This window comes from Magnolia sinica, chromosome 9 (assembly GCF_029962835.1).
Source record: "Magnolia sinica isolate HGM2019 chromosome 9, MsV1, whole genome shotgun sequence".
In the NCBI taxonomy this organism is placed as follows: Eukaryota; Viridiplantae; Streptophyta; class Magnoliopsida; order Magnoliales; family Magnoliaceae; genus Magnolia; species Magnolia sinica.
In genome coordinates this window covers 77,555,956-77,581,483 of record NC_080581.1, presented here as the reverse complement: position 1 = coordinate 77,581,483, position 25,528 = coordinate 77,555,956, and the positions used below count along the sequence as shown (strand labels likewise).

At 38.3% G+C, this 25,528-nt stretch overlaps 2 protein-coding genes and 1 long non-coding RNA gene across 5 annotated transcripts; 2 read left to right on the top strand and 1 right to left on the bottom strand.

Moving 5' to 3' along the window:
* The first annotated feature begins 1,316 nt into the window (after positions 1-1,316).
* Positions 1,317-16,727, top strand: LOC131255760 (sister chromatid cohesion protein PDS5 homolog A-like). 3 transcript variants are annotated; one of them, XM_058256567.1, is made up of 7 exons: positions 1,317-1,429; positions 14,078-14,164; positions 14,257-14,294; positions 15,155-15,220; positions 15,306-15,472; positions 16,063-16,207; positions 16,300-16,727. In XM_058256567.1, exons 1-7 carry the CDS (start codon positions 1,427-1,429, stop codon positions 16,328-16,330), a joined length of 537 nt encoding a protein of 178 aa, XP_058112550.1. In that variant the 5' UTR covers positions 1,317-1,426; the 3' UTR covers positions 16,331-16,727. The 3 variants fall into 3 exon arrangements, with proteins under 3 accessions (XP_058112550.1, XP_058112549.1, XP_058112548.1); XM_058256566.1 differs by lacking the exon at positions 1,317-1,429 and having other exon boundaries at positions 14,056-14,164; XM_058256565.1 differs by lacking the exons at positions 1,317-1,429; positions 14,078-14,164; positions 14,257-14,294 and having other exon boundaries at positions 15,006-15,220.
* LOC131255762 (uncharacterized) lies at positions 5,317-12,979 on the top strand. Its single transcript, XR_009176379.1, has 3 exons — positions 5,317-5,525; positions 11,016-11,215; positions 12,878-12,979. It is a non-coding gene; the product is annotated as an uncharacterized LOC131255762 (long non-coding RNA).
* On the bottom strand, positions 16,332-23,995 carry LOC131255178 (receptor-like protein 7). Its single transcript, XM_058255876.1, has 4 exons — positions 22,361-23,995; positions 22,196-22,309; positions 21,113-22,096; positions 16,332-16,451 (listed from the first exon to the last, which is right to left on the bottom strand). Exons 1-4 carry the CDS (start codon positions 23,993-23,995, stop codon positions 16,332-16,334), a joined length of 2,853 nt encoding a protein of 950 aa, XP_058111859.1.
* Between the last annotated feature and the right edge of the window lie 1,533 nt (positions 23,996-25,528).

Sequence of the window (25,528 nt, the reverse complement as noted above, 5' to 3'; positions counted from 1 at the left end):
GTTGAATAGACACAAAAAGGTCCAGCAGGATGAAATAAAGTTGTATAGAAGGTGGACGCGGATTCCCACTTGTGCGGCTGTGCCTTTGAAGCTGCAGCCTTTTTAGGCTGATTCCTTATCAACCATTAAAGTAGATTGACCGTGTGGATAAAAACACATGTTAATGTGGCCTCACAGAGCGCTGCCAGGTCAATGTCCGTCCTTTTTTTTTTGTTAGATTGTTAGTACACCCACTGTCAGGTCAATGTCCGCCTCTGCATGAGTAAGAGTGGATGCAGATTGCGTGATGTGCAAAACACTACCGTGCGGATGTTGTGTTGACGTCATCAATTTCTACTGGCCCCACCATGATTTATGTTATCTATGCTCTCCGACCATTTTATGATAGCATTTTAAGAAATGGGTCCAAAAATGAAGTAGATCCATCTTCAAGTGGACCACACCATAAAAAGAATTAAGATAATGATGCCCACCTTGAAACTTTATTGAGCCTAGAATGACATTTATTTGCCATTCAACCTGTCGTAAGGCCACACATACAAGGAGAAAGTAAAACACACAAATATCCAACTGATTCAAAACTCTATGAACCCTGAGAAGTTTTCAGTGGCAGACGTTCAACCTACACTGCTTTCTGTATTGTCGTCCTCTTGAGCTTTGGATCTATCTCATTTTTTAACCCAAGCTATAAAATGGATGGACGCTCTAGATATACCACAAACATCACGGTGCGGCTCACAGAACTGGGTCGTGTCTACGCACCACTGATTTCATTGGCGTGTAGCACACCACGCGATACTTCTTAGGTAGTTGGGTCGTGATGATAAATCTTGACAAAACAAGATGAACTGTACAGCCTGACAATATACCATCTGTCTACTTCATGGGGTAGGTGATGTATCAATCGGGGTCTATTCATCTACCGCCATATCATGGTACGGCTTACTTTTCAAAAATCAAAGAGGTTATATATAGAATCCTATTTATCATTTTCCCTCAATTAATTAACTCTATTGAATATTGGACTGTTAACTATTTTCATTTTTTTTTTTTTATAGATTCTTTGAGGCCGCAATCTGATTGATAAGATTCTTAGATCTTTTTAACTGTTTGATCTTACTTTGAGAAGAGTTGGATGAATGGTCCCAATCTAAAGATTACCCTGTCAAGTGTACCATGGAGAGGTGGCTCTACCTCATCCGTATTCCTCTGCTCACAACAATCACAACACCACACAGCTGGGCCACTCCACCACACAGAGAACATTGCATACTTGAGAGGGAAAACTACAGAGATATGCTGGAGTTGGCACTTCTCAACAGCAAGGAGAAGAGAAAGCAGAAGTGTAGGAAAAGGGTAGCAGCTGGTTGTGACTGAACTCACATCAGAACAGAGGCCACAATGTCAGACACCTGGACAGCACACTATGGTGATTGACCTACTTCTAATAACAATTTAGTTTCCTACTGATTACAAAAGCTTGTGGGTATACCGGAGACGAGAAAATCTGCCTGTTGTACTGCAATCTCTGGGATGCATAACGCAAACTACAATGCCTGTTTTTGAAACCAGAGGGCGAAATTGTGGCTATTTGTGTATGCCTTTTTTAGTCTTTAAAAAATTAAGCATCTTATGCATGCCATTATATATTTCTCCCATTTTGATAAGATCTTCTCCTTTGGATATAATTATCTCTGCTCCAAGAAATAGAAGACAACACTAAGGGATGCGAGGTATGCTTGTGGCTTCTTATTCAGCATAACTGGATCCCATCCACTCAAGTTTAAAGAGGTGAGTATTTGTTATAATTTATTCTATAGAACAATCACTTGGAAAAGTTTCTCTAAGCTGCATTTCACTGAATATTTTGCCTTTTCATGCCTGTATGAATGGGGTTGAAGTGTCTTATACTAGATAATGTCTTTGTTGTATCTTTATCATATTGATTCCATCATACAAACATAATGGATGTTATTCAAATGTGTTATTCTATGCAACATGATGTGAAAGTATTCTCACATATTTGGTTCATACACTTGCACATCATCCTTCATAACCTAATGTTGATGAATGCAAAGAGGTTCAAGCATTTGAATCAATTTACTTGTATCCTTGCTCTTCTGTTTCATTCGTTGCTCTGTACAAATTTCCGGTCTCTTAATTGCTATAAATGAGGATTCCACCATGGGATGGTGTCTTGCTCACATCATCCTTCATATACCACCATGTTGTATATGTAAGATCAAATCTGTCCATCAGTTGTATTCCTCCTTTCTATGCCCTATGGCCAAAAATCATTTAAACCCACAACTCAGGTGTCCCACACCACAGGGAACAATGAAAATAGGACCCCAACCATAGGTTAGTGTTTGTGTGGTCAGCATGGAATGTATCTTGCATCAAATCTGTTCATCAGATGGGACTCACTTGGATCGTGGTTATATACGAAAATCAGCTTGATCCAAAACTCAGGTGGTTCACAATGCTCAAACTTAAAGGCTTTAGGTGCAATTCACATTGTTCTATCCGGATGATCTTTTTCATGTACACCTGATGGAGGGAATGAATTTCAAATAGGCAACATTTCATATGCCAGCCTGAGTGTTTTATGCGATGCGTAAAACAGGCGTTGTAAACCCTTTTGTCCCTCATCTATGCACTTAGCTCCTCTTTTTTCTCCCATCTACATTTCTCACCTAACACATTTCTATAACAGGATTATTCTAGAATGCGGTTTGTGGGGTCCAGTGTGGTGTAGGACCCATATCTAATCCGTCCATAAGGTGCACCCATTCAACTTCACTCCTATACCTGAAGATCATTAGTGTGGGAAAGCCCAACCATTAAAACATTTTAATTAGGCAGGGCATGAGGCCCAACATATCTATTATACGCCATTCAATCCATTCAGAAGATACATCCTAGTCGGATGCATGGGCACGACAAAAATAAGGCCATTCCAAAACAAAAGCCGTAACGTTACATTACAAGTACAATGGTTGATCATTTTTTTATTATGTAACTGAGCTCAACAGGTTTTGATATTTCAAGTTTATTAAATTTTCGTTTTTTATTTATTTATACATTACAAGTATGATGGTTGATCATGTGTGGGTGGGACGTAGTTCATTCATTGAATAGAAATAGCATTGAACGCCACCTGACAAGATTAAAAGTTTAGACTATCCTCTACTTTAAATGAAAGTCAGGTTTTTTTTTTTTTTGTTTTTATAAATGGGGATCATAGTTCATGGATCTAAACCATTTGTCAGTTGGACTGACATTGGATGGACCACTTCCAAAAGACGTTTAGGTTGGAACATATTATCAACAAATGCGGTACTTTTTTTAGTTGGATGTGTGTTGTTGTTGATTTTTTCTTGGTTCATCTGTTTTTTTTTTTTTTGCAAGACACAACCCTTACTGCAATATTTTGAAGTCCTGACATGTATCATTGAATCATTGGCCCACCTACTGCTCAAAAGCTAAGCATACATGAATGTCCTCTTTCCAATACCATATAAATTGTGGCCAGTCAAAAGAATAACATGAATGAATAAACAGTCCATGTCATACAAATTAGGAGCTGTTGTGAATGAGGTGTAGCTTGGAAATCACACAGATCATAAGATACTAACATTTTGATTTGGCATGCCAAATTCAGCTACTTGCCATTTTCTTTCTAACCGTACATTTCATGGTAACTCAAGGAAATATTTGTATTATCTGATTAGTGCAATTTCAGGTTATACTCCTTCATAATGGTACAACATTTTAAATATTTAATGATAAGTTTCTTTTTCAAAAAAAAAAAAATTTTTAAAAAATAAAAATAAATTTCCTTAAAAATTCTAAAATTATTTATTTTTAAAATTGTGGAACCGTTTCTAGCTATCATTGAATGTACCATGCGCATTGCATTATGAGTGGATGAGCATGATTTTTGGGGCAGGTCACATTCGTCGTAGTTCAGAAACTCAAGAACTCGACCTGGCTCCTTGCCTAGTCGGGAAATAGTAGACCTAGTCTTTACCTGACTTGATATTCTTAGAAAGTTAAGGTCTATGTATATAGTGATTTGGGCCTTGGACTTTACTCTGCATGTGCATCATTACTGTAATTGAACTTGAGCATATTTCAAGTTTCATCTTATTCATTCCAGCATCCATTCGATCTATTTGGTTTTCTTTTAAAATGGATGATTTAATGGGAAGTGATAAACAAATAAATAAATAAAAACTCACATCTTAACATATTGTAACTTGCTGCATCTCACTGTTACCATGTGTTTTTTTTTTTTTTTTTTTTTTTTTTTTGCATTACCCAGGTTCCTTCCATTATCATAAGTTATCATCTACCTCCCTGTTTTGTAGCATAGTTCCTGGATCATGATGAGCAAAATATTAGAGTGTGGAAATTTATGCCATCTTTAGCCATTACAAAAGTGAGCCATCTTATGCACCTTATTGTATGTTTCTCCCATTTAGATAAGATATTCTCATTTAGATATATTTATCTCTATTCCCTGAAGTAGAAGATCCTCTTGGGTAAAACAAAGTGAACTTTGTTTATTGAAGGTCAGTTAGGGTATGAATAGTTTATTATTCTCTAGTTATTTCATGTTATGAAATATTAATACATTTAACAACTAATTCTCTAAAATTGTTAAGATTTTCTGCAATCCAGTTACCATATAAAGTTTGCTTTCACTGCTAATATCCCCACTTTGTTCCTCTTCATTTTTTTTTTCTCTCTGATTTTGCATTGCAGGTATTTGGCATTAAAACCTTCATGAAAAGTTTTTTACCATTTAAAGATGCTCATCTGCACCCATGGATAGAAAACATATTGGAAATCCTAAAGACCATAATTTCTTTTGGAGAGATTTCAAAGGATAGAAAATCAAGGCATTGTAGGTCTACTATCACGAATAACAATTTCACCTCTTGGCGATTGCCATCCTCGCCTTCATTTTACATTTGTAATTTGCATATGAATTATCTCTTGTTTTAAGTAGTTGGAAGTAGAATTATACCAGGGGACTTTCTCATCTTGCAGTACTGTGGAAAAGACCCATCAAAGGCTCGCTGAAGTAAAAGTTGTCATGTGCCTGTCAAAGTACTCGGATAAAAAAATACCAATTGATGTCTTTAATTTGACTTTAAGATCATCACATGAGCTTTTCTTTTTCTTTTTTTCATGCGGAAGTTTGTTGCAAATGGTTGTTTACTTAGCATTGTATTCCCATTCTTAGTATAAAAATAAAATGTGTTGATTGTTCCATTGCCTTTTGTCATCTAAAAACAGATCTAAAAACAGATGATGTTTGCTTATACAGAGATTTTAACATCTTTCCCACTAGTTGCAACTGACTTTATCTTGGCATGCAGGATGTCTACCCACAAGCTAGGAAGCTATTCCTCAGCAAAGTACTCCAATATATAAAGGAAAGGCTTCTGGATGCGAAGTATGCATGTGGCTTCTTATTCAACATAACTGGATCCCATCCACTTGAGTTTATAGAGGTAAGTGTTGACAATTGGGAGCAATTATCTTCAAGTTGGTTCTCCATGATTCAAGCTCCTGATTTGTCTCTACTGCTAGCTGTACAGATAGACTAGAATTTCTGTAAATATTTGATTGTATCTTGGTAGTTATAGCTTTCCTTATATTTATCAATTACGGTCCTAAACTATGGGATCTAAAACTGTACAAAGGCTATTTATGCCGATCAAGTAGAAGAGAAATGTATTGAAGCTTTTCCTCATAAACTTTTTATTTTTGACTTGGTATCAAAGTGGTTCTTATTATTAGTTCTATATCATCATAGCCTGAATTCTCATATACTCCTCGCACCATGACTAACGACAAACTCGAATCATCCTCTGTACCAGTTATCCATGTGCAATCAGAAAACCCCGGCTTCACAACCAGTGTCATTCTTACCGAAGTCAATTATGATGTCTGGTCCAAAATCATGTAAATGCAGATGGCAGGATGTGAGAAGCTTGAATACCTTAAGGGTGAAACACCTCCTCCGCAGGTTACTGATGCTTCCTATGCGAAGTGGTATGCTGAAAATCAAAAGGTCAAAGGACGGTTGCTGACTTTGATGTCACTGGAGATTATGAAGCGCTATCTTAGACTGTCTACTGCACGTGAAATCTGGACTGCACTGGCCAAAGCTTTCTATGATGGGTCAGATGAATCGCGACTTTTTGCATTGAATCAACGGGCATTCTCTACCAAGCAGGTTGGGTCGCCCTCGTTCCACCTATTATGGTGATCTGGTAGAAATCTTTCAAGAGCTAGATCATCGTGATAGGATTGTCATGAAGGATCCCAAAGATATTGTCGCCTATAAAAAATCAGTTGAGAGACTGCGGGTGCATATCTTCTTGAATGGACTAGATATAGATTTTGAACAAATTCGAGGTGAGATTCTTAGGAAGGATCCTGCACTTGATCTTGAAGAAACTTATGCATATGTTCGTCGTGATTCTGTTCGCCGAGCTGCATTGAATGGTGAACCTGAACACTCAAAGTCATCTGCCATGGTGGCGCGCCGAGTCAAGCCTCAACAATCACAAACACATCCGAAATCAGATCAAACATTTGGTCCGCCGAATCATACTATTGATCAAAATCGGTCATCTAATCGTAGCTATGAAATAGGAACTGCAAAATCAGAACGTGTGTGTACTCATTGTGGTGAAACCGGACATACTAACTCACAGTGCTATGAATTGATTGGGTATCTAGAATGGTGGGATCCTGCCAAGGCACCCCGCAAACGAAATTCAAAGTCAAATCATCATGCTTCTGTAGCCGTGGTCGAACCTTCCACCAGCACCAGCACTCCTGAGCAAGCCTCTTCTTTCATTGCTACATCTGGGAACGCTGGTAAGGCCTTTCATACTTTTGCTCCTGTTAGTCATAGTGAATGGATAATTGATTCGGGTGCCACAGATCACATGACCTTTGACAGTAATCATATTCAGTCCATGAAACCCTCAAACCAACATATAGTGTCCACAGCCAACAGTACTTCCTCTCCCGTTGTTGGAGAAGGTTCAATTTCCCTTACCAAAAATTTGAATTTGGATTCTGTTCTGGTTGTTCCTTCTCTTAATCATAACTTATTGTTTGTCACTCAAATAACCCTTGCTTTGAACTGTATTGTGATTTTTTGGCCTAACCTTTGTGTGTTTAAGGACATCCAGACTCGGAAGACAATTGGTTGTGGTACTAGGAGAGGGAAGCTCTACTATCTTGATTTAATGTCAGCAAGTTCAAACCAGTTAGCTCAAGTTTTCTCAGCTGATACGTCTGACATACTTCAGAATTCAGAAATGTGGTTGTGGCAAGAAATTTAGGTCATGCATCTTTTGGATATTTACAGAAATTGTTTCCAAAGCTCTTTTCTCAATTAACTATTTCAGACTTCAAGTGTGATATTTGTGAACTGGCTAAAAGTCATCTTGTTCCATTTCCCATTAGTATGAATAGGAGTCCTGTACCTTTTATGGTTATTCACTCTGATGTATGGGGGCCTGCAAATACTTCTTCTTTGAGTGGAGCACGTTGGTTTGATTCATTTATTAATGATTACACTCGTATGACTTGGGTTTGTTTAATGAAATCAAAGAGTGAAGTTAGTTCCCTGTTTCAGCAATTTCACAAAATGATAGCCACTCAATATCAATCTAATATTTAGGTTCTTCGTACTGATAATGGTGGACAATTTATTAATCAAAACTTGAAACAGTACCTTAATTTCCATGGGATTGTTCATTTGACGACTTGCCCTTACTCCCCTCAACAAAATGGGGTAGCAGAGCGAAAAAACCGTCACCTTCTTGAAATTGTTCATGCTTCCTTGTTTGGGGCTCACATGCCTATCAGTTATTGGGGAGAAGCCATCACCGCTGCAGCCTACCTCATCAACTGTGTACCCTCTCATTCCCTACAATTTCAAACTCCCTTTTATGCCCTCCATAATACTATACATGCTCCTACCATACCGAATTTGCCTCCTAAAGTTTTTGGATGTGTAGCCTTTGTGCACCTTCACAAACCCTTGAGAAATAAGTTGGAACCTGTGCCCTTCGGTGTGTATTTGTTGTCTATGCCTTGCATCAAAAAGGCTATCGGTGTTATCACCCCCCTTCTCGAAAGCTTTATGTTACACTTGATGTGGTCTTTCACGAAGATGATATGTATTATTCTTCCTCCGAGCCTCCACTGCAGGGGGAGAATAGAGATGAATTGCAGACTTTCCATCATCCTTTGGACAACTTGGATCTTATAAGTGGTGACAATTTGGAAGCTAGTGGTGAATGTCCGAGTGATGGTGACGCCGTGGATAATAGGAATTTGGAAACTAGTGGTGAATGTCCAAGTGACGATGACACCATAGATAACAGGGGTGAGAATCAAGAGCAAATGGAAGTGTTGTCATTGTCTCAGCCATCTTCTTCCTCTCATGACGTACCGGCTAACCAATTGTCTTCTTCATTGATTCCATGCCCGTGTCTCAAGTAAATTCTGAATCTGAACCTCACCTAAAAACGTTACCTCTCATGATGTACCGGCTAACCAATTGTCTTCTTCAGTCGATTCCATGCCTATGTCTCAGGTAAATTCTGAATCTAAACCTCACCTAAAAACGTTACCTGATCGAGCCACAAGAGGGAAACCCAAAGTTAGCTGTGAACCTATTCTTAACTCCAAATCTAAGTATCTCTTAAGCAACTATGTATCCTACTATTGTAGGTATTCCTAATAGTGTGCAGGAAGCTTTAAAAGATCCTCGAAGGAGGGAGGCGATGAATGAAGAAATGAAGTCCCTTCAAAAGAACTCAACATGAGAAGTTGTTGACTTGCCTGAAGAGAAGATACCTGTTAGATGTAGGTGGGTCTTCACCATTAAATACAAGGCTGATGGAACTATCGAACGGTTCAAAGTAAGACTTGTCGCCAAGGGATATACTCAAACATATGGAATTGATTATATGGAGACATTCGCACCAGTGGCCAAAATTAGTACTGTTCGTATTCTACTATCTCTAGCGGTGAATCTTGACTGACCTTTGCACCAATTTGATGCAAAGAATGCATTTTTGCATGGAGATCTCTAAGAAGAAGTATATATGGAATTGCCTCCTGGATGTAATCTGCAAACTAGAGGCAATAAACCGGTCTGTAGGTTGAGAAAATCCCTGTATGGTTTGAAGTAGTCTCCTAGAGCGTGGTTTGGAAGGTTCACAAACTTTATGAGGTCTATTGGTTACAAGCAAAGTAACTCGGATCACACTCTCTTCTTGAAGCATAATGAAGAACGAATCACGGCCCTTATTGTGTACGTTAATGATATGATAATAACTAGAAATGATCCTGAAGATAGGAAAGCACTGCAGGAGCATCTTGCCCGTGAGTTTGAAATGAAGGATCTTGGTGAATTGAAGTATTTTCTTGGAATTGAAGTTTCAAGATCAAATAAAGGTATTTTTCTGTCACAACGGAAATATGCCTTAGACTTATTGAAAGAAACTGGTATGACAGCATGTAGTCCAACTAGCACTCCTATGGAAGAAAATCTGAAACTGGGTGTGCATCCGAATCAAGTTCCTACTAACAAGGAACTCTATCAGAGACTGGTTGGAAGATTAATGTATCTTGCACATACTCGGCCTGATCTAGTTTATGCGTTAAGTGTTGTCAGTCAATTTATGCACTTCCCAAGCGAAGAACATATGAATGCTGTCAACCGTATCTTACGCTACCTGAAGGCATCTCCAGGAAAGGGGATTTTATTCACAAAAGGAGATAGTTTGGATGTTAAAGGCTATACAGATGCTGATTGGGCTGGGTCTATTGAGGATAGACATTCCACATCTAGTTATTTCACGTTTGTAGGAGGAAATCTGGTTACTTGGCGAAGTAAAAAACAAGAGGTAGTTGCTAGATCCAGTGCTGAGGCCGAATACAAAGGAATGGCTAAGGCAATATGTGAATTGTTGTGGATCAGAAATCTGATGCAAGACTTACACATTAAGCAAGTCAGCCCTATGAAGTTATACTGTGACAACAAGGCAGCATGTGACATTGCTCATAAGGCAATCTGGGTCATAAGGCTATACAGATGCTGATTGCGCCGGGTCTATTGAGGATAGACGTTCTACATCTGTTTATTTCATGTTTGTAGTAGGAAATCTGGTTACTTGGCGAAGTAAAAAACAAGAGGTAGTTGCTAGATCCAGTGCTGAGGCCGAATACAGAGGAATGGCTAAGGGTTGTGGATCAGAAATCTGATGCAAGACTTACACATTAAGCAAGTCAGCCCTATGAAGTTATACTGTGACAACAAGGCAGCATGTGACATTGCTCATAACCCAGTTCAACATGATAGAACTAAGCATGTTGAGGTTGATAGGCATTTTATCAAGGAAAAACTGGAAGCAAAGTTGATTGAAGTTCTTCATGTTCGATCTCAAGACCAGCTTGCTGATGTGCTGACCAAAGCAGTGTCGAACCAGGCGTTTAATGGCTGTCTCAACAAACTAGGCATGAGCAACATATATGCACTAACTTGAGGGGAAGTGTTGACAATTGGGAGTAATTATCTCCAAGTTGGTTCTCCATGATCCAAGCTCCTGATTTGTCTCTACTGCTAGCTGTACAGATAGACTAGAATTTCTGTAAATATTTGATTGTATCTCGGTAGTTATAGCTTTCCTTATATTTATCAATTACGGTCCTAAACTATAGGATCTAAAACTGTACAGAGGCTATTTATGCGGATCAAGTAGAAGAGAAATGTATTGAAGCTTTTCCTCATAAACTTTTTATTTTTGACTTTAAGTATTTGTTATAATTTATTTTATAGACCAATTACTTCATAAATTTTCTCTATGCTGCATTTCACTGAATGTTGTGCCTTTTCTAGCCTGTATGAATGGGGATGAAGTTATACTGGCTAATGTCTTTCTATCTTTGTCATATTGATTCCACAGGACAAGCATAACCTAATGGAAGTTGTTCAAATGTGTCACTGACTAAAGGCACTCCAACTTTCTATGCAACGTGATGTGAACTCGTCCTCCACTTATCTAGAAAATATTCTCACATATTTGCTCCTTGCACTTTCACATCATCCTTCATGTCCTAATGTTGATGAATGCAAGGAGGTTCAAGCATTTGAATCAATTTACTGGTATCCTTACTCTGTTGCATTTGTTGCTATGTACAATTTACTTGTCTTTTAATTGCTCTAAATGAGGATTCTACAAGCCAATATCCAGTTACATTTAAATCTGTGTTTATATTTCCCTGTTCTGTGTATGCAATTTGGGAAAATTGTGCAGGCATAGGTGCTAGGTGTTACATATTGATAGAAGTGTCTGAGCCTAATTTTCAATGGCCATTATATATGCCAAAATACAAGGGCCAAAAATAATTTCAGCATTTTAAAGAAGTTTCTTTTGAGAAGAAGAAATGGATTTTAGTGTTGAGTGAGCATATGTGTGTTGGAATGCTTTCCACATCTGTAATGCTTCTTAGCTCTTTTAGCAAAACTTTTTACCCATAAAAAATAAATGAACTTAAAGTTACAGATTTGCCAATATAGTTATGCTTTTGGTATAAAAGACATTTTTTTTTCATATAATATTCTAGAATTACTTAACACTAATGCTCATACACTTAAATAGGTCATACATTATACGTGAGGTGCATTGTAACTTGTCGTTGTAGTTGATTGAGAACAATGCTATACACAATTTTGGGTGGGTGCCACAAAATTTTTTTGTCCCTCATTTATCATATAACTCCATAGCAGAAGTAAAACATTATAGAGAAGACAAAACATAAAACAATCTAAAACCACTAAAAAAAGGCAAGAACAAATCATAGCTGTCCACAGCAAACCACCTGTGCTCAACTGCACTGGAACAGTAGCATCCACATTGCATAGAACCCAATTCAACATCCTCTGCTTTATCCAACATCCTCTGCTGTCTCTCAAAATAGACCGCACACTGCAGCTGCATGATCAGAACAAAGCAATAGGAATTGGAGCATCCAACTTCATGGTAGCTTAAGTGTGCTATTGTCTGTTATATTATTCGGGTTGTTGTTGGCTTTTGTTTTCTAGGATTTGGAAGGATATCTTAAAAGTGCACATGGTGTAAGATTACGTTCATTAGTGGCATTGTCATAGAAACATTAACAGTTATATGCAAGCTACTTATATTTGATGCTAGAAGTTCTTACAAATATATATATTTTGGGCATGTTGCGTTGTGTCCCTCATGATCTGTGCAAATCAAATATAAGTAACTTGCATATACATATATAGGTCATAAATTATATGAGAGGGTGTTGCGTCAATTATTATTATAATTATACATAATAGCTTGTCAATAATTTCAATGGTTCTTTTGTCATATTATTGAGGTAGTCTTCGGCTTTTGTTTTCTCAGATTTGGATGCTTTAAATATTTTCAAGGAATACATATTATGTATAAGTTTAGGATCACTAGCTTTAATTGATTTTATTCATAAAAACATTAGCGATTACATACAAGCCACTTACATTTGGTACTGTGAATACTTACCATCATATGCATCTTAGTCATTTAGCCTTGTGTCCCCTATGATCTTTGCTGCATTGATACATGGCACTAGAAAAAAGATATATGCAAAGGCCATGCTGATTTTGAAATGCAAATGCATGCTAATAGTAGAATTTCCTTACTCTGACTGAAAATTCAAGGTTAACTTGTGTCCTTGAGACAACCTAGCCACCTCTGTTCCAATGTAAGCTTTATAATTTATAAGGCAATTGCATTTTTTTTCTTTTTGTGCTGATGCACAGATGTGAAGGTGGGCAATCAGGAGTTTCCCAAAAAGGGAAAAGGAAAGTCTTTCTACAATACTATCTTCCAAAATATAATGGGAAAGGTACTGATGGTATGTTTGGTTGGGGATGCAAATCCACATGTTTGTGTCATAAGTTATTTATCTGATGCAAGGTTTTGGTTTTATGTACTACATTATGTGCCATTTCATGTTACTATATTCTTAACTTCCTGTTTAAGTTTTCTTACTCATCAGTTGATGGTAGCATTCAAACAATATTGACTAGCCAGATAATTTCCTAGATAAACAGTAACTGTTTTGTTTGACATTATGATTTTGTGGAACTTACAACATATAAGCATTTCCTGAAAGAGAGAAAAAAAAAGAAAGAAAGATATGTAGTGTGCGTTGGCTGTTACGTACGATAGTTGTCAGTATTAGAGAACCTTGGGTAACAACATTTAATTAATCACATTTTATGTGTTGGTTGGAGATGTCTTTCTTTTCCACCTTTTATTCTTGGACAAAATTCTGTTACTAGTTAAAGATTACTGCTCCCAATTCCCAAGACAGAAACTGCGCTACTGCCAAATCATGGTTGAAATAATAGTAGGACCTTGTTACCACTTCAATCATGTTGGGTTGGAAAAGGCTGTAAAGCAGAAGATTGCTCAGTGTGGGGCCTTCTTCCTTGTTGCCTAAACCGAGGGCGTTAAATATGCTAGGGTAGCCTTGTAAAGCACAACTTGGGGGCACACTTGAACATGCCCTAAATCATTATAATCTTGAACTCCTAGTTCTTTTAGTTGGGATGACTCGATTTTATTTTATTTTTATTTTTTTTGGTTTCTGTTTCTGTTTTTGTTTTTGTTTTTGTTTTTTTTTGTTTTTGTTTTTTTTTTTTTTGAGTGTGTGTGTGTGTGTAGGGATAGCTCAACTTCATGGCTTCTTAGCATGGAAGTAAAAAATTTTGAGATAACAGGAAGCTGAGTTGTTAGGATGGACTTGTTTAACACCGTATTTATTGTAAACTCCACTATTCTTACCTGCAGGATTTATGAAGGTGTTGTGCAATCTTATAACCCAGGAAAGAAGAAACACGTGGTAAAGTATGAGACTTGTGTACTTCTCTTAATTATCCCTGTACTTCTCTTAATTATCCCTGTCCAAATTGTCCCCTTCCTTGAAGACTTGCTGAATGATATTTGCTTCAAAGATACTATATGACGATGGAGATGTGGAAGTTCTCCAGTTAGATAAGGAGAAGTGGGATGTTATTAGTGAAGGTTCCGAGCCTAGCAAGGTATTGATCTATCTATTATCGAGCAATCTTTTCTTCTTTGGCTAAATTGCAAACTTTTAGCACGGAATATAATGTGTTCAACCTTTTTCCAGCGACTTAAATCATCGAATGTTTCCCCATCCAAAGGAATGTAAGTATCACTGTCAAAAGCTTTTCTTTCCATGATTCAGTTTTGTGTCATTTTAGTTAATTAAAATACAGTTTGGGCAGTATATGGTTGATATTATGCACAGATTAGGTATTTTGAACCACAACATTGTAAAAACTGATATGAGGGTCCTGAATGGATCCGCTGTATGGGATGCTTTGCCGATTTTAAACTCGTCTGAAATTCTTCTACCTTTTCTTCTGGTTTAAACTAATTTGCCTGCTCTTTACTTCCTAGGAGTTCATACTCGCAACATTTTGGACATGCTGCTTCACTGCTCCTGCACCCAAATCCACCACTGCTTTCTCTTCCACTTTATGCAACTAACTGGTGCCAAGTCCGTTGTCATTGTAGTGGGCGGAATGATGTGATTTCATACCCCAACTGACCTATGTGAATAGTTTGGTTTCTGAGCAATGAGATGACTACCGGTGATGGTAGGATTATGAATCTTACTCAACTCGCAGATGCCAATTGACTGGTGTGTGCTTGTTCTGGGTTGTTCATCTGCTGGGACCCATGGTCCCCATGTATGTGTCATGGCCCAATGGCTAGGTCAGAGTGCTCATCTGGTAGGCCAACGGATTAAATAATTGACACTTACAATCATTATCTGGCATATGTGTGTCACACCTAATGGCCTGGTGAGCCATTTTATCTGTTCACACCAGTTTCAAGGTGGGGGTCCACCCGATGAATGGCCTGATGTACAGGTGGCAAATTGGCATATGTTGGGGACTAGGAATAAAAAATCCAGTCTTACAAGTAGCCATACCAGGCAGGGTACTTGGTTTCGAGAATGCAATTTCCATTATACATCTTGTACATTGTTGTTGCTACAGGTCAGCCAAGAAGGAAAAAAGTAGGACACATGGTGCCCCAAGACGAAATAAGAATCCTTATAAGAAGTATGGAATTTGTATGTTGTGGGTATTTAACTATCTTTCTTGCTTAGTGAATTCTGAAAATTTGTGACATGCTTTCACCTTCTAGATTCAGGAGGAAAACGACTATAAAGAAAAATGTAAAGAATAGCCATAGTGGAATGTCAGAAAGCAACATTGGTGCTAATGCCAGCAATTACGCTGAAGGAAGAGCTACCCCTGAATTATCAGATTCTCACCCCGACACTTGTCCTGAAGTCAATGAAGTTAATTCAGGTAAAGCTACTGCCACTTTCAAAATCAATGGTTTGTCTCTTGTTCACCTAGGGAAATGCAAAATGCCCACAAGATGATAATTTCATCCATTGGCTTACTGTTACCTGTTGTTGGTGCCAAATTCAATACATGCACTTCTGTCCTTACCCTTGCAACCTCACTGAGTGCCATCTGCTCCGTGTTGTGGCTATGATGTTTGTTACATGCTCTTCACACCCTCACTGAGAAATGAGAATAGTACTCTGCTGTAATCAGTGTAGCTGATAAATTTTCTTAAAATATTGATTTAGCTACCTCTTAAAAAATTAATGAGTGGCACTTAACACATCATTTTGTGGAAGGATTTAATTATGGTCTTAAGATACGTACTATTTAGGTCATGGGTGTAACTTGGATGAGTCAACTCGAACTAGGTGATATCCAACCCGGTTCGACACCTCGAGTGATCCCCCCCATTCATCCTTGAGTTTAGTGATTCGTGACTTTGACTGAGGACTGAATGAGTTGATCTGAATCAACGAGTCTTTTAACCATGGTAGAGCTCTTCTCTATTCTTTTGGTTTCTCATGTCCTACTTTTTTTCTTATTAGATGATTTTGCAAATGAACAAGCATCTCCTTTAGCAGCCGCAAAGGAGGAGGAACGAGAGGCCTCATCAGACCTAGAAGAATCAGACAGGAGAAAATGGATTCTTCTGACAGAGGAGCTGCAGGAGATTTGGATGATGAACCTCTTGTAATCTCTCTTTGCCTTCTCATCTTTGGACTAGATTGCTTAGCATCTTACTAGTTATTCTCCCTCATTTTGTTATGTTTCTTCCAATGCAGAGTATGTGGAAGGTACCAGGAGCAAAAGTAGCCTAGAGCTTGGAGACTGGCCTTCTCTTTGAAAACTCAAATGTTGGATTTGGCTTTGTTGCCATTGTCCCAACCATGGTCTGTCGATCTGAGTTGCTGAAGGAAGACAGACGTTTTCGTACCTACAATAGATGTTGCTAATAAACTATAGTAACACAAATGCCGCGATAAGGGCCATGTATATGTAATTTCCATGGTTATTGTATGTAGCATGTGTTTGTAGCCGTCTTGTGTAGAGAAGTTTAACCACTCATCTTGGATAGGTCATAGCCAAAAAATTACACATCCAACAATCCTAACCATCTGATTTGTTCCTTCAAATGGACTGTTGAAAGGAATCATCTTGTGTGCGACTTCTGACGGTTCAATTGGTATGCTTACCCCTTGGATGTTGCTTCCCCTGGATTTTTTGACTTTGTCTGTCAATAGTAGGTCCATTGATCCAACTGTTAACATCATTTAATCAATTTGGGTTTCGGTTATGGTCCATCCAAGAAGCGGTTAATTAATCGGATGGTCTGAATCAGGTGCATTGGCTAGACTAGTAAGTATTGAATTTCCAGGTATAGTTCATTCATTATCAGTTGCATTTTTCTTATATTCGAGAGGACACCTTTATTTGAGATGTGTGACAATTGTCGCTTTCTGAAGTGAGCCTGGTGTGAAAGGATCATCTCCACCTTTTGGCGTCACAGTACAACTTTGGCCTAAAATTTGTTGTGACCTGTCATTAGTACAAATGATGAATTATGTGGCATGATTTCTATGTTTAATGGAATAACATCTTTGAACTTGGGAGGCTTCAGGGTGATGGCCCATCCCTTATGTGTCCCACATCATCAACAGCTTGGACTACTAGAAATAGAAGGTAGCTGGTCCACAAATCACTGTCCATAAATTTTAGAAAATAAGAAGTGCATTTATTTGACAAAGGAATGGGAAGCCATATGCACTTTCCTAACTTGTAAATTAGGACATGCCATTCTCTGGGAACATTGTTATAAGAGATGAGCTGCTTGTTGGATGATTGCATCAAAGTGCTATAACTAATATGGCCTAATTTACTATAAAAAAGAAGGAAAAAAGAAGAAAAGAACAGAGATTTTACTTGTGACAATGTGGCATACTTCATTGCTTAGAAAATATAGGTTGCCACTCATCACTCCTTTAGCGAGGATTTTCTGATTGTAAAGATCCTTCACAAACGAGGAGTGTCAGCATCATTATCATTATCTAAGCTTTATTCCAACTACCTGGGGTTGGCTATATGAATCTGGTTTCCCTATTTGACTCCATCAAGGGCTATACCTTTAGTAAGATCATAAGTCATCAATATTTTCATAATGCCTTCCTGCATGTCCTTTTGGGCCTTTTACAATGAGTGTTTATAAAAATAAAAATAAAAAATAAAATAAATGACTCTTTGAAAGTATTGGAAAATTGTCAAGCTTGAATAAATTTTCTTTTGAATATATGTCGAGGTGACGACGACCATGCAAGTAATAGGTAATGTAATGCCATCACCAATCCTTAGGCATGGGTTGTACTATCCATCTAGGTTCAAATTGAGGTTTGGGTTTGTTGAAGTTTGGCACAGACGGGTTGAAAGATGAAGAGGAACTAGAAGTAGTATGGCATAGAGGGGTTGAAAGATGAAGAGGAACTAGAAGAAGTTTGATAGGAGACGGGCAGAGCGTAAGGAAAAAAAAAGTAGACATGATGGGTTACCAATAATAATTTGGGAGCCGTAATGATTTCGAGAAATTTGTTTGAAGGAATGCATAAGGGCATATTGACTAGGTGGTTATTGTTGTGAAGGCCTCGTGGAACATTTATCCAAATAAAAAGAGTCGAAAAGTGAAGGCAATTAGCATTGTTGTGATTTGTGGATCGGCATATCTGACAATGCAGCCTGTGACAACGAGCAAAGGCCATGTAATCATTTTCCAACTATTTGGAATATTCAGGATTGGAGATTTCCATTTCTCTTTAATTTGAATGCTTAGTAGTCATAGGTAGCGATGGATGTTATATCCATATGGCCCATCATTCCCTGCCTCTAACGGCCTTGTCGGTATGGCCTTTTCAAATAAGAAAGGTATCATTTTTTTTAATTTAGTTTGCATCAATTAGAGAAGCATGCTTAAAGACATTGGGAAGGAAGGGATGCATTGAGGAAGAAGGAGAGCCTTTGAAGAGAGAAGGAATTATAGAAGTCAATGGAATGATTTTGAATAAGTTTTGGTGAATGAGATGGTCTTTGGAGATGGTTTTAAAAAAGAGAACCAGGGTTGTAGATGATTTTGGAGAGTGAGGTGAAGTTGGGGATTAATTTGGAGAGAGTGATGGAATCATAATTTATGGGCTTTTATCTAAATAAAAAAATGGAAGGGGAAGGTAAAGAAAAATGTGAGAAGATAAAAGAAAAGTAAAGAGAATCTTAGGTTTTGAAGCAATAGATGATCTTGAAATTCAAAATATGGACTTTAAAAAAAGAGTTAAAGATATTGAAAGTAAAAGATCTGAGAAAGTTGGAGAAATAGAAGAACATATAAATTGTAGATCTATCTTTTATTCTTTTATAGCAAAACTTTAGGGAAGAAAAGAAGAAAGGATATTCTTTGAGGGTGGTGTGGCTTGCAAGATGATTGCTATATGTCAAAGGAGTGATTAGGTTTTGATGATTGGTTGTTTAAATACCATGAAGTCTTATCTTTATTATTGTAATTAGAAAGTGAAGAAGAGAAAAGAGAGGAAGAAAGAAGGAAACTTCCCTATTTTCTATATTCTTACTCAAAGCAACACGACAATATATATATATATATATATATATATATATATATATAAAGGGCTATTTGGATGCAAGAAAAGCTGTTTGTAAAGCACCTTGAATTTGCACATTGACACATCTAACACATGTAATCGAGATTGATGCTGGCACACATGCATGTAATTGAGATTGATGCACTGAACTTGGGATGAGCTTGCTCATGTTTATTCCACCTCTTCACAGGAATCTATCCTTACTCTTTTTCTTTTTTTTTTGGTACAAATATATCCTAGCTATATTCCGCCTTTCAAGGGCGTGATGTCCTTATTATTATTGTTGTTGTTTTATATATTCTTATGCATAAATAGGTTTTAAACCATAGAGAAGATGTCTGCTCTGGACTGCGCATGCTGGGCATAAATTATTATTTTTTTAATAAGCACACACACTCACGCCATAGTGAGATTTCACCACCCATGGGTACTCGAACCCTTGACCAGGTGTTGAAACTCCTGAGTGTCTACCACTGGAGCAAGAGTAAGGACCCGTGAGACTAAGTGAGCCAAACCAAATATGCTATTAAACAAGGTTTCATCCAGTATTTAATTACATACTTTCCACGTGTACAAATTTTTGCAAGGTTTCATCCAGTATCTAATTACATACTTTCCACGTGTACAATTTTTTTTTCTTTCAATCTACATTTACAATTCTCATTTGATACATTCAACAATCACCATTTTCAATCAAAGACAAGTTTTCTATTCTCATCAATGACTCCTCGTAGTAGGACACTTGCATGGTCCAGTCAATTGCACAAGATGTTTACTAGTTCTAGCAAGCATTTCCTGTGCTGCAATATGAAAATCACATCAGTTGAATGATCTAATCCATCCATATGTGCATGGGACTTCTTTATTTATTGCCAAACCATGGTTGGGATGGTTATGATTTTCTGATAAAATTGATTCTTTAGAACTGTAAGCAATAGACGATGGGCCTAACAGATGGATGGCTCACTGCTCAATAGGCCTACTTTCCCATAAATTATGTTGATTGTCCACTAAATAGTTATTGTTCAGATGGTATGAATCATCTTATTTGGTCGGAATTTTACATGGTGGCCTAAGAAATACATCCTGGACATAATGCACAGCCCATATCGCTTGGTTAGACTGGCCAAGTGTTCCCTTGCAAGTAGAAAACTGCATGTGATGATGATTTCCACGCTTCTTTTTGGCATCACAAAAGTCCAACTCGAAAATCACCACATAGTAACAAGTGATTACTCTTATACGGTTACACCCTATGTACATGGATGTGGGAAGGTGAAAGAACTCTGTGTGTGATGATCGAAAAATATAAAATATAAAATATACATGAAACACCACTCTTCTTCGTCTAAATGTTTGCTTAGCCCACATTTGTACCATTCTTTGTTGAATGTTAATTTGCTTAGCCCACATTTGTCTAGACCATCAGGAAAAAAAAAAAAAAAAAGACCAATGGCTAGGTAGGCAACATTAGTTAGATCATTCAACTCATAGATTAAGTTATCTTGTTGTTGAGGTGGGCCAAAATTTGAAAACAAAGAGATAACTTGGACATTATTTTTATCTGTTTGCAGAAAGGTGGGAGCACACCACCTGTAATTTTATTGATTTGAAAATAGTCATGTACAACCATTCAAGTAGATGCAAATACAAGAAACAACTGCCACACATATCATATAGACCAAGCAAAATACACACACACACACACACACACACAAAAAGCAAAATACACAAAATTACAAAAAGGAGAAAACAACTAAAGCTTCTTTTTTTTTTTTTTTTTTTAGACACGAACTGTAAAAAAATATTTAACATAGCTCCAATCATCTCACCATCATTGCCATTTAGGAAACACCATGGAAGGAAAAATTAAGGAAAGCATTCTATTAATAAATATATAGAATTCTCTCCTTCCCTTCCTCCAAAGTGCTAGGGTCCAGAAAAGCATCCCTACGCCTACTCCGTGTCCAACTCCAAATCCTATCCACATTAATTCCCAATCATATTTCCTTTCAGATTGTAATGTTGACAGAGGGGACGGTGGTGCACTCTCTGCATCTTCGCATTTCTTTGATAGTGGAGGTCCACACAATCCTGAGTTCTCTTTGAATGATTCGCTGTTAAATGTAAGAAATTGCCGGCTTTGTGGTATTTTTCCCACGAGGAAATTTTGTGAGAGATTCAACACTGCAAGGAATGTTAGATCTGTTAGCTGCCAAGGGATCTCTCCAGACAATTTATTTTGCGAGAGATCTAATGACTCTAAATCCCTTAGATTCTGAAGTGATGTTGGAATTCCGCCGGTTAAATCATTGTTGGACATAGTGAGCACAAGGAGTGACTTTAGATCCCCAATTGATTCCGGGATATCCCCATGAAATTTGTTCTCCGAGAGATCCACTACAGTGAAGGCAGTAAGGATCTTTACCACTTCCATCATTAGCCCTTTGCTCACTACAGACACTTTGTTTTGATAGTATATGGAACTTCTGTTTATCATTTTTCCAAGGACCAAAGATTGGGATTTGTCGTCTTCCATCATTGCCTTCCAGCTCTTGAACATATTTGATGGCAAATTACCCTCAAAGCTATTGAAAGAGAGGTCGAAAATTTGTAACAGAGGAAAAACTTGATTTGTTAGAGGATGCCCAATGGTGCCATGAAATTGGTTGGATCTCAAGACAAGAACACGCAACTGGGACAAATCTCCCAACCATAAAGGGAAGGTGTCATGTATGTGATTGTTTCCCAAGTTTAATAACTCCAACATTTTGCAATTAGCCAGAGACCTTGGCACTTGGCCCTCTAATTGATTCCCACTGAGATCAAGCGTTTGTATGTTGCATCCCTCTTTAAATGTCTGAAGTAAGGTGCCATTGAAAGCATTTCCTTGAAGATTCAACACAGACAGGGCATCACCAATCTCACCCAAACATGGTGGAATCTGACCAATGAAGTGATTGTGAGATAAATCAAGGGCTGTTAGGTATGTTGCATTGCAAACTGATCGAGGGATTTCACCACCAAGGCTATTGTTTGAAACTGAAAAGAAAAAGATGGAAGGTGGTGGGATAGGAAGTGAGCCTTCTAGCTTGTTGGAGCTAAGGTCAAGGTATTGCAAGGAACTCAACGAAAGATGGGGAGATGGTTCCATTCCCTGCAGAACATTGTGAGAAAGATTTAAAGAGTATAAAAACCCATTGCCAACCTCCCATATCCATTTGGGTATTTCACCACTAATTTTATTGTAGGAAAGGTCCAGTTGCCTCAACTGCACTTGATTTCTCAAGAAATTTGGAAATGTGGTGATGTTGCAAGATCGTAACAACAAAGATTGAAACTGGGGGATGAAAACAAATGTGGAATTACCACTGCCATATTGGACTGACAAGTTGTTATCTGAAAGATCCAGAGAGTAAAGTTTTTTGAGGTTTTGAAATAAGCCCATCTCTACAACACCACTGAAATTATTGGAAGAAACCTTAAGTGTTTGAAGCTTGGTAAGTTGAAAGATAAATCTGGGTATCATCCCCTGCAATTTATTGTTACCCAAATGGATGTACTCCAGCAGTGAAGAAGAGGCATTGTGGAACTCACCAAGTTGACCACTAAATTGGTTACCTGTGAGGTCCAGCTGATATAATGATGGGAGTGAAAGCAATGATGATGGAATGGTCCCATTAAGCAAATTATTCTGTAAGCCTATCTCTTTGAGATTCAGAAGCTCATTTCCATATGAAGAAGGAATTGGGCCGCTCAATTTATTGGATGAAAGATCCAGATATTGCAGTTTGGTAAGGTTCCAAAGTGAGGATGGTAATGATCCTGACAAGTTGCAATTGCTGAGGTCTAAATGAGTCAAGAATTTGAGATTACTGAGAGAATCTGGTAACTTTCCTGAAAGTCCAGTGTGTGAAAGGATCAATTGCTGTAGAGTATTGTTTTGAGGGAACTCTGGCAAATTGATAGCTACAAGTGGATTGTCTGATATGCCAATGATTTGTAGATTTGTCATCTGGAAAACACTCTGAGGGAATTTTCCATGCAATCCACAATCTGTAAGGAGCAGGGACGTCAATGAGGATAAGTTCCCTATGAAATTGGGCACTGCAGAGGATAGATTGTTTCCGCTGAGGTCGAGTTCAGATAAGAAATGGAGCTGCAAAAGGGAAGAATAGATGGAGCCTGAAATATCACATTCTTGTAAGATCAACTTGCGGAGAGTAGGGAGTGGCAAATCTAAGGTCTGGCCCTGCAGTAAGATGTGTACCCAGTCCAGATAGAGTTCACTCAGATTGGACAGGTTTTGGACGACTGCTCCAATGCTTGGGTTTTCGAGTTTCAGGAATTTGAAGGATGAACCATTGTAATATAGATTGAAAGAAAGATCGAGAGAAACCAAAGTGATCAAGCGGGAGATTTCCAGTGGGATTTGGCCATAAAAGGATAACTGAGAGAGGTTGAGATGGGTCAAACTGGTGAGCTGTTCAAACCCAGATGGGATTGGAGAGCCATCAAAATCATTGTAAGCGAGGTTGAGCCTTCGCAGGCTCCGAAGACGAAAGAGGCTTTCAAAATCAATCCGACCCCTGATCCGAAGGCCACTGAGGTCGAGGCTGATCACGTGACCAGTGGGTCCATCACACGTGATGCCTTCCCAAGAGCAGCAATCGGAGTTGTTTGAATTCCAAGAGGGGAGAGGAGGGAAGTAAAAGCCATTCTTTAAGTCGAGCAAAGCAGAGAAGTGGTGATGGTTGCATTGTTGGGTATTGAGAAAGAGAAGAGATGATAAAAAGAAGACAATGAGAAATGATGGGTTTTTAGAAGAAAAGGGGAGAGCCATTGGCTAATAGAGATTGGGATGTGTCGGAATACAAAGCGTCAGCTTTATTTATAGTCATAAAGTGCAGAGATTTTACAGGCTGTTAAACTCGTACGTATGAATTTCAGACGAGTGCCGCTCATAAGAGTAGCTAGTCATCAGAGGAAGAGAAAGCGTCGTGGGTATTTACATACACAGCGGATTGGCTGGTGTACCACAAACCACCGACCTGCCTGCCATGTCGACGTCACCAAGTTACGTGGGTCCCCTGAGGTATGTGTTATATCCAAACCGTTCGTCCAGTAAGGCTTGAGAGGCAAAATATGAGAGATCCAAGGATTAAGTGGACTACACTGCATCGCAGAAGTTTTGGATCAATATGATATTTGTTTTTCCTTTTTATTCAGGTATGTGTGACCTTATTAACAGATTGGATAAAAAAATAAACGTTAAGGTGGGTCCATGAATGTTTCAATGGTGAAAATCATTATTCCATTACTATTTGTGGTGTGATCTACTTGAGCTTTGGATAAGACTTAATTTCGGGCTCATTCGTTAAAATGATTTCGCCAAATAGGTGAACGGTATGGATATAATAAATACATCATTGTGAGGCCCATGTAACTTTGATCTCATTTGAACCATTAATAAAACTCTGGATCTCGGGGAACGTTAGCGGGACGCAGATTTCCCGCCCATGCCTAGCAGGAAGTTCCTCCGCTGGGATGCTAAGTGGGGCCACTGTGATGTTCACGAGAAATTCATACTGTGCATCCGTTTTGAGAGATCATTTAAGACAAAAGACTAAAAATGAGGTGGATCCAAAACTCAGTGGGCAACACGAGAGGAAATAGTATTGGTTCAGTGACCACCGTTTGAAACACTCGTAAGGCAAAAAAGTTTCTTATTAGGCAAAGTTTTCAGTGTTTTCACTTCATCACAGTGGGGAATGACCTTATAAACGGTTTGGATGGCATATAAACATAAGGGTAGATTTGGATTGCATTGTTGGTGCTGGTTAGTGGTGGATGTTCTATAAGCCCTGCAGTAATGTAAATTTTTTATACACTTAGGTGGACCGTACCATAGAAACAATGGTGATTTGACTGCCCACCATACTTTGTGGTAGGTTAAAACATTTCTGGATTATGTGCCCGGGTCTCACCCAACGCGGTGTGGTCCTGACTGTGGAGCCCACGTTGATGCATGTATTGTATATCCAAGCAGTCCATCCATATTTCTACTCCTTTTGAGGGCATAAACAAAAAAGGAAAAAAGAAAAAGAAAAAGAGAGAGAGAGAGAGAGAGAGAGAGCACGTCCAAATCTCAAGTGGACCACAGTACTGATTGAATTCCCACCATTAAGAGAGAGAGAGAGAGAGAGAGAGAGAGAGAGAGAGAGAGAGAGAGAGAGAGAGAGAGAGAGAGCACGTCCAAATCTCAAGTGGACCACAGTACTGATTGAATTCCCACCATTAAAATTTTCCTAGGGCCCACTGTAATACCCACCATGAGTTTATTTGCCATCAAACCTATTGATGAGGACACAACGAC

Coding starts and splice junctions, on each gene's coding strand:
- LOC131255760 (XM_058256565.1), top strand. CDS start 15,006: ATGAATGGCCTGATGTACAGGTGGCAAATTGGCATATGTTGGGGACTA. Junction 15,221..15,305: donor AATAAGAATCCTTATAAGAA/GTATGGAATTTG, acceptor TTCACCTTCTAG/ATTCAGGAGGAAAACGACTA. Junction 15,473..16,062: donor AGTCAATGAAGTTAATTCAG/GTAAAGCTACTG, acceptor TTTTCTTATTAG/ATGATTTTGCAAATGAACAA.
- LOC131255178 (XM_058255876.1), bottom strand. CDS start 23,995: ATGGCTCTCCCCTTTTCTTCTAAAAACCCATCATTTCTCATTGTCTTC. Junction 22,097..22,195: donor CTTCCATCTTTTTCTTTTCA/GTTTCAAACAAT, acceptor TTCATTGGTCAG/ATTCCACCATGTTTGGGTGA. Junction 16,452..21,112: donor GATTTGGAGTTGGACACGGA/GTAGGCGTAGGG, acceptor CATCTATTGTAG/GTACGAAAACGTCTGTCTTC.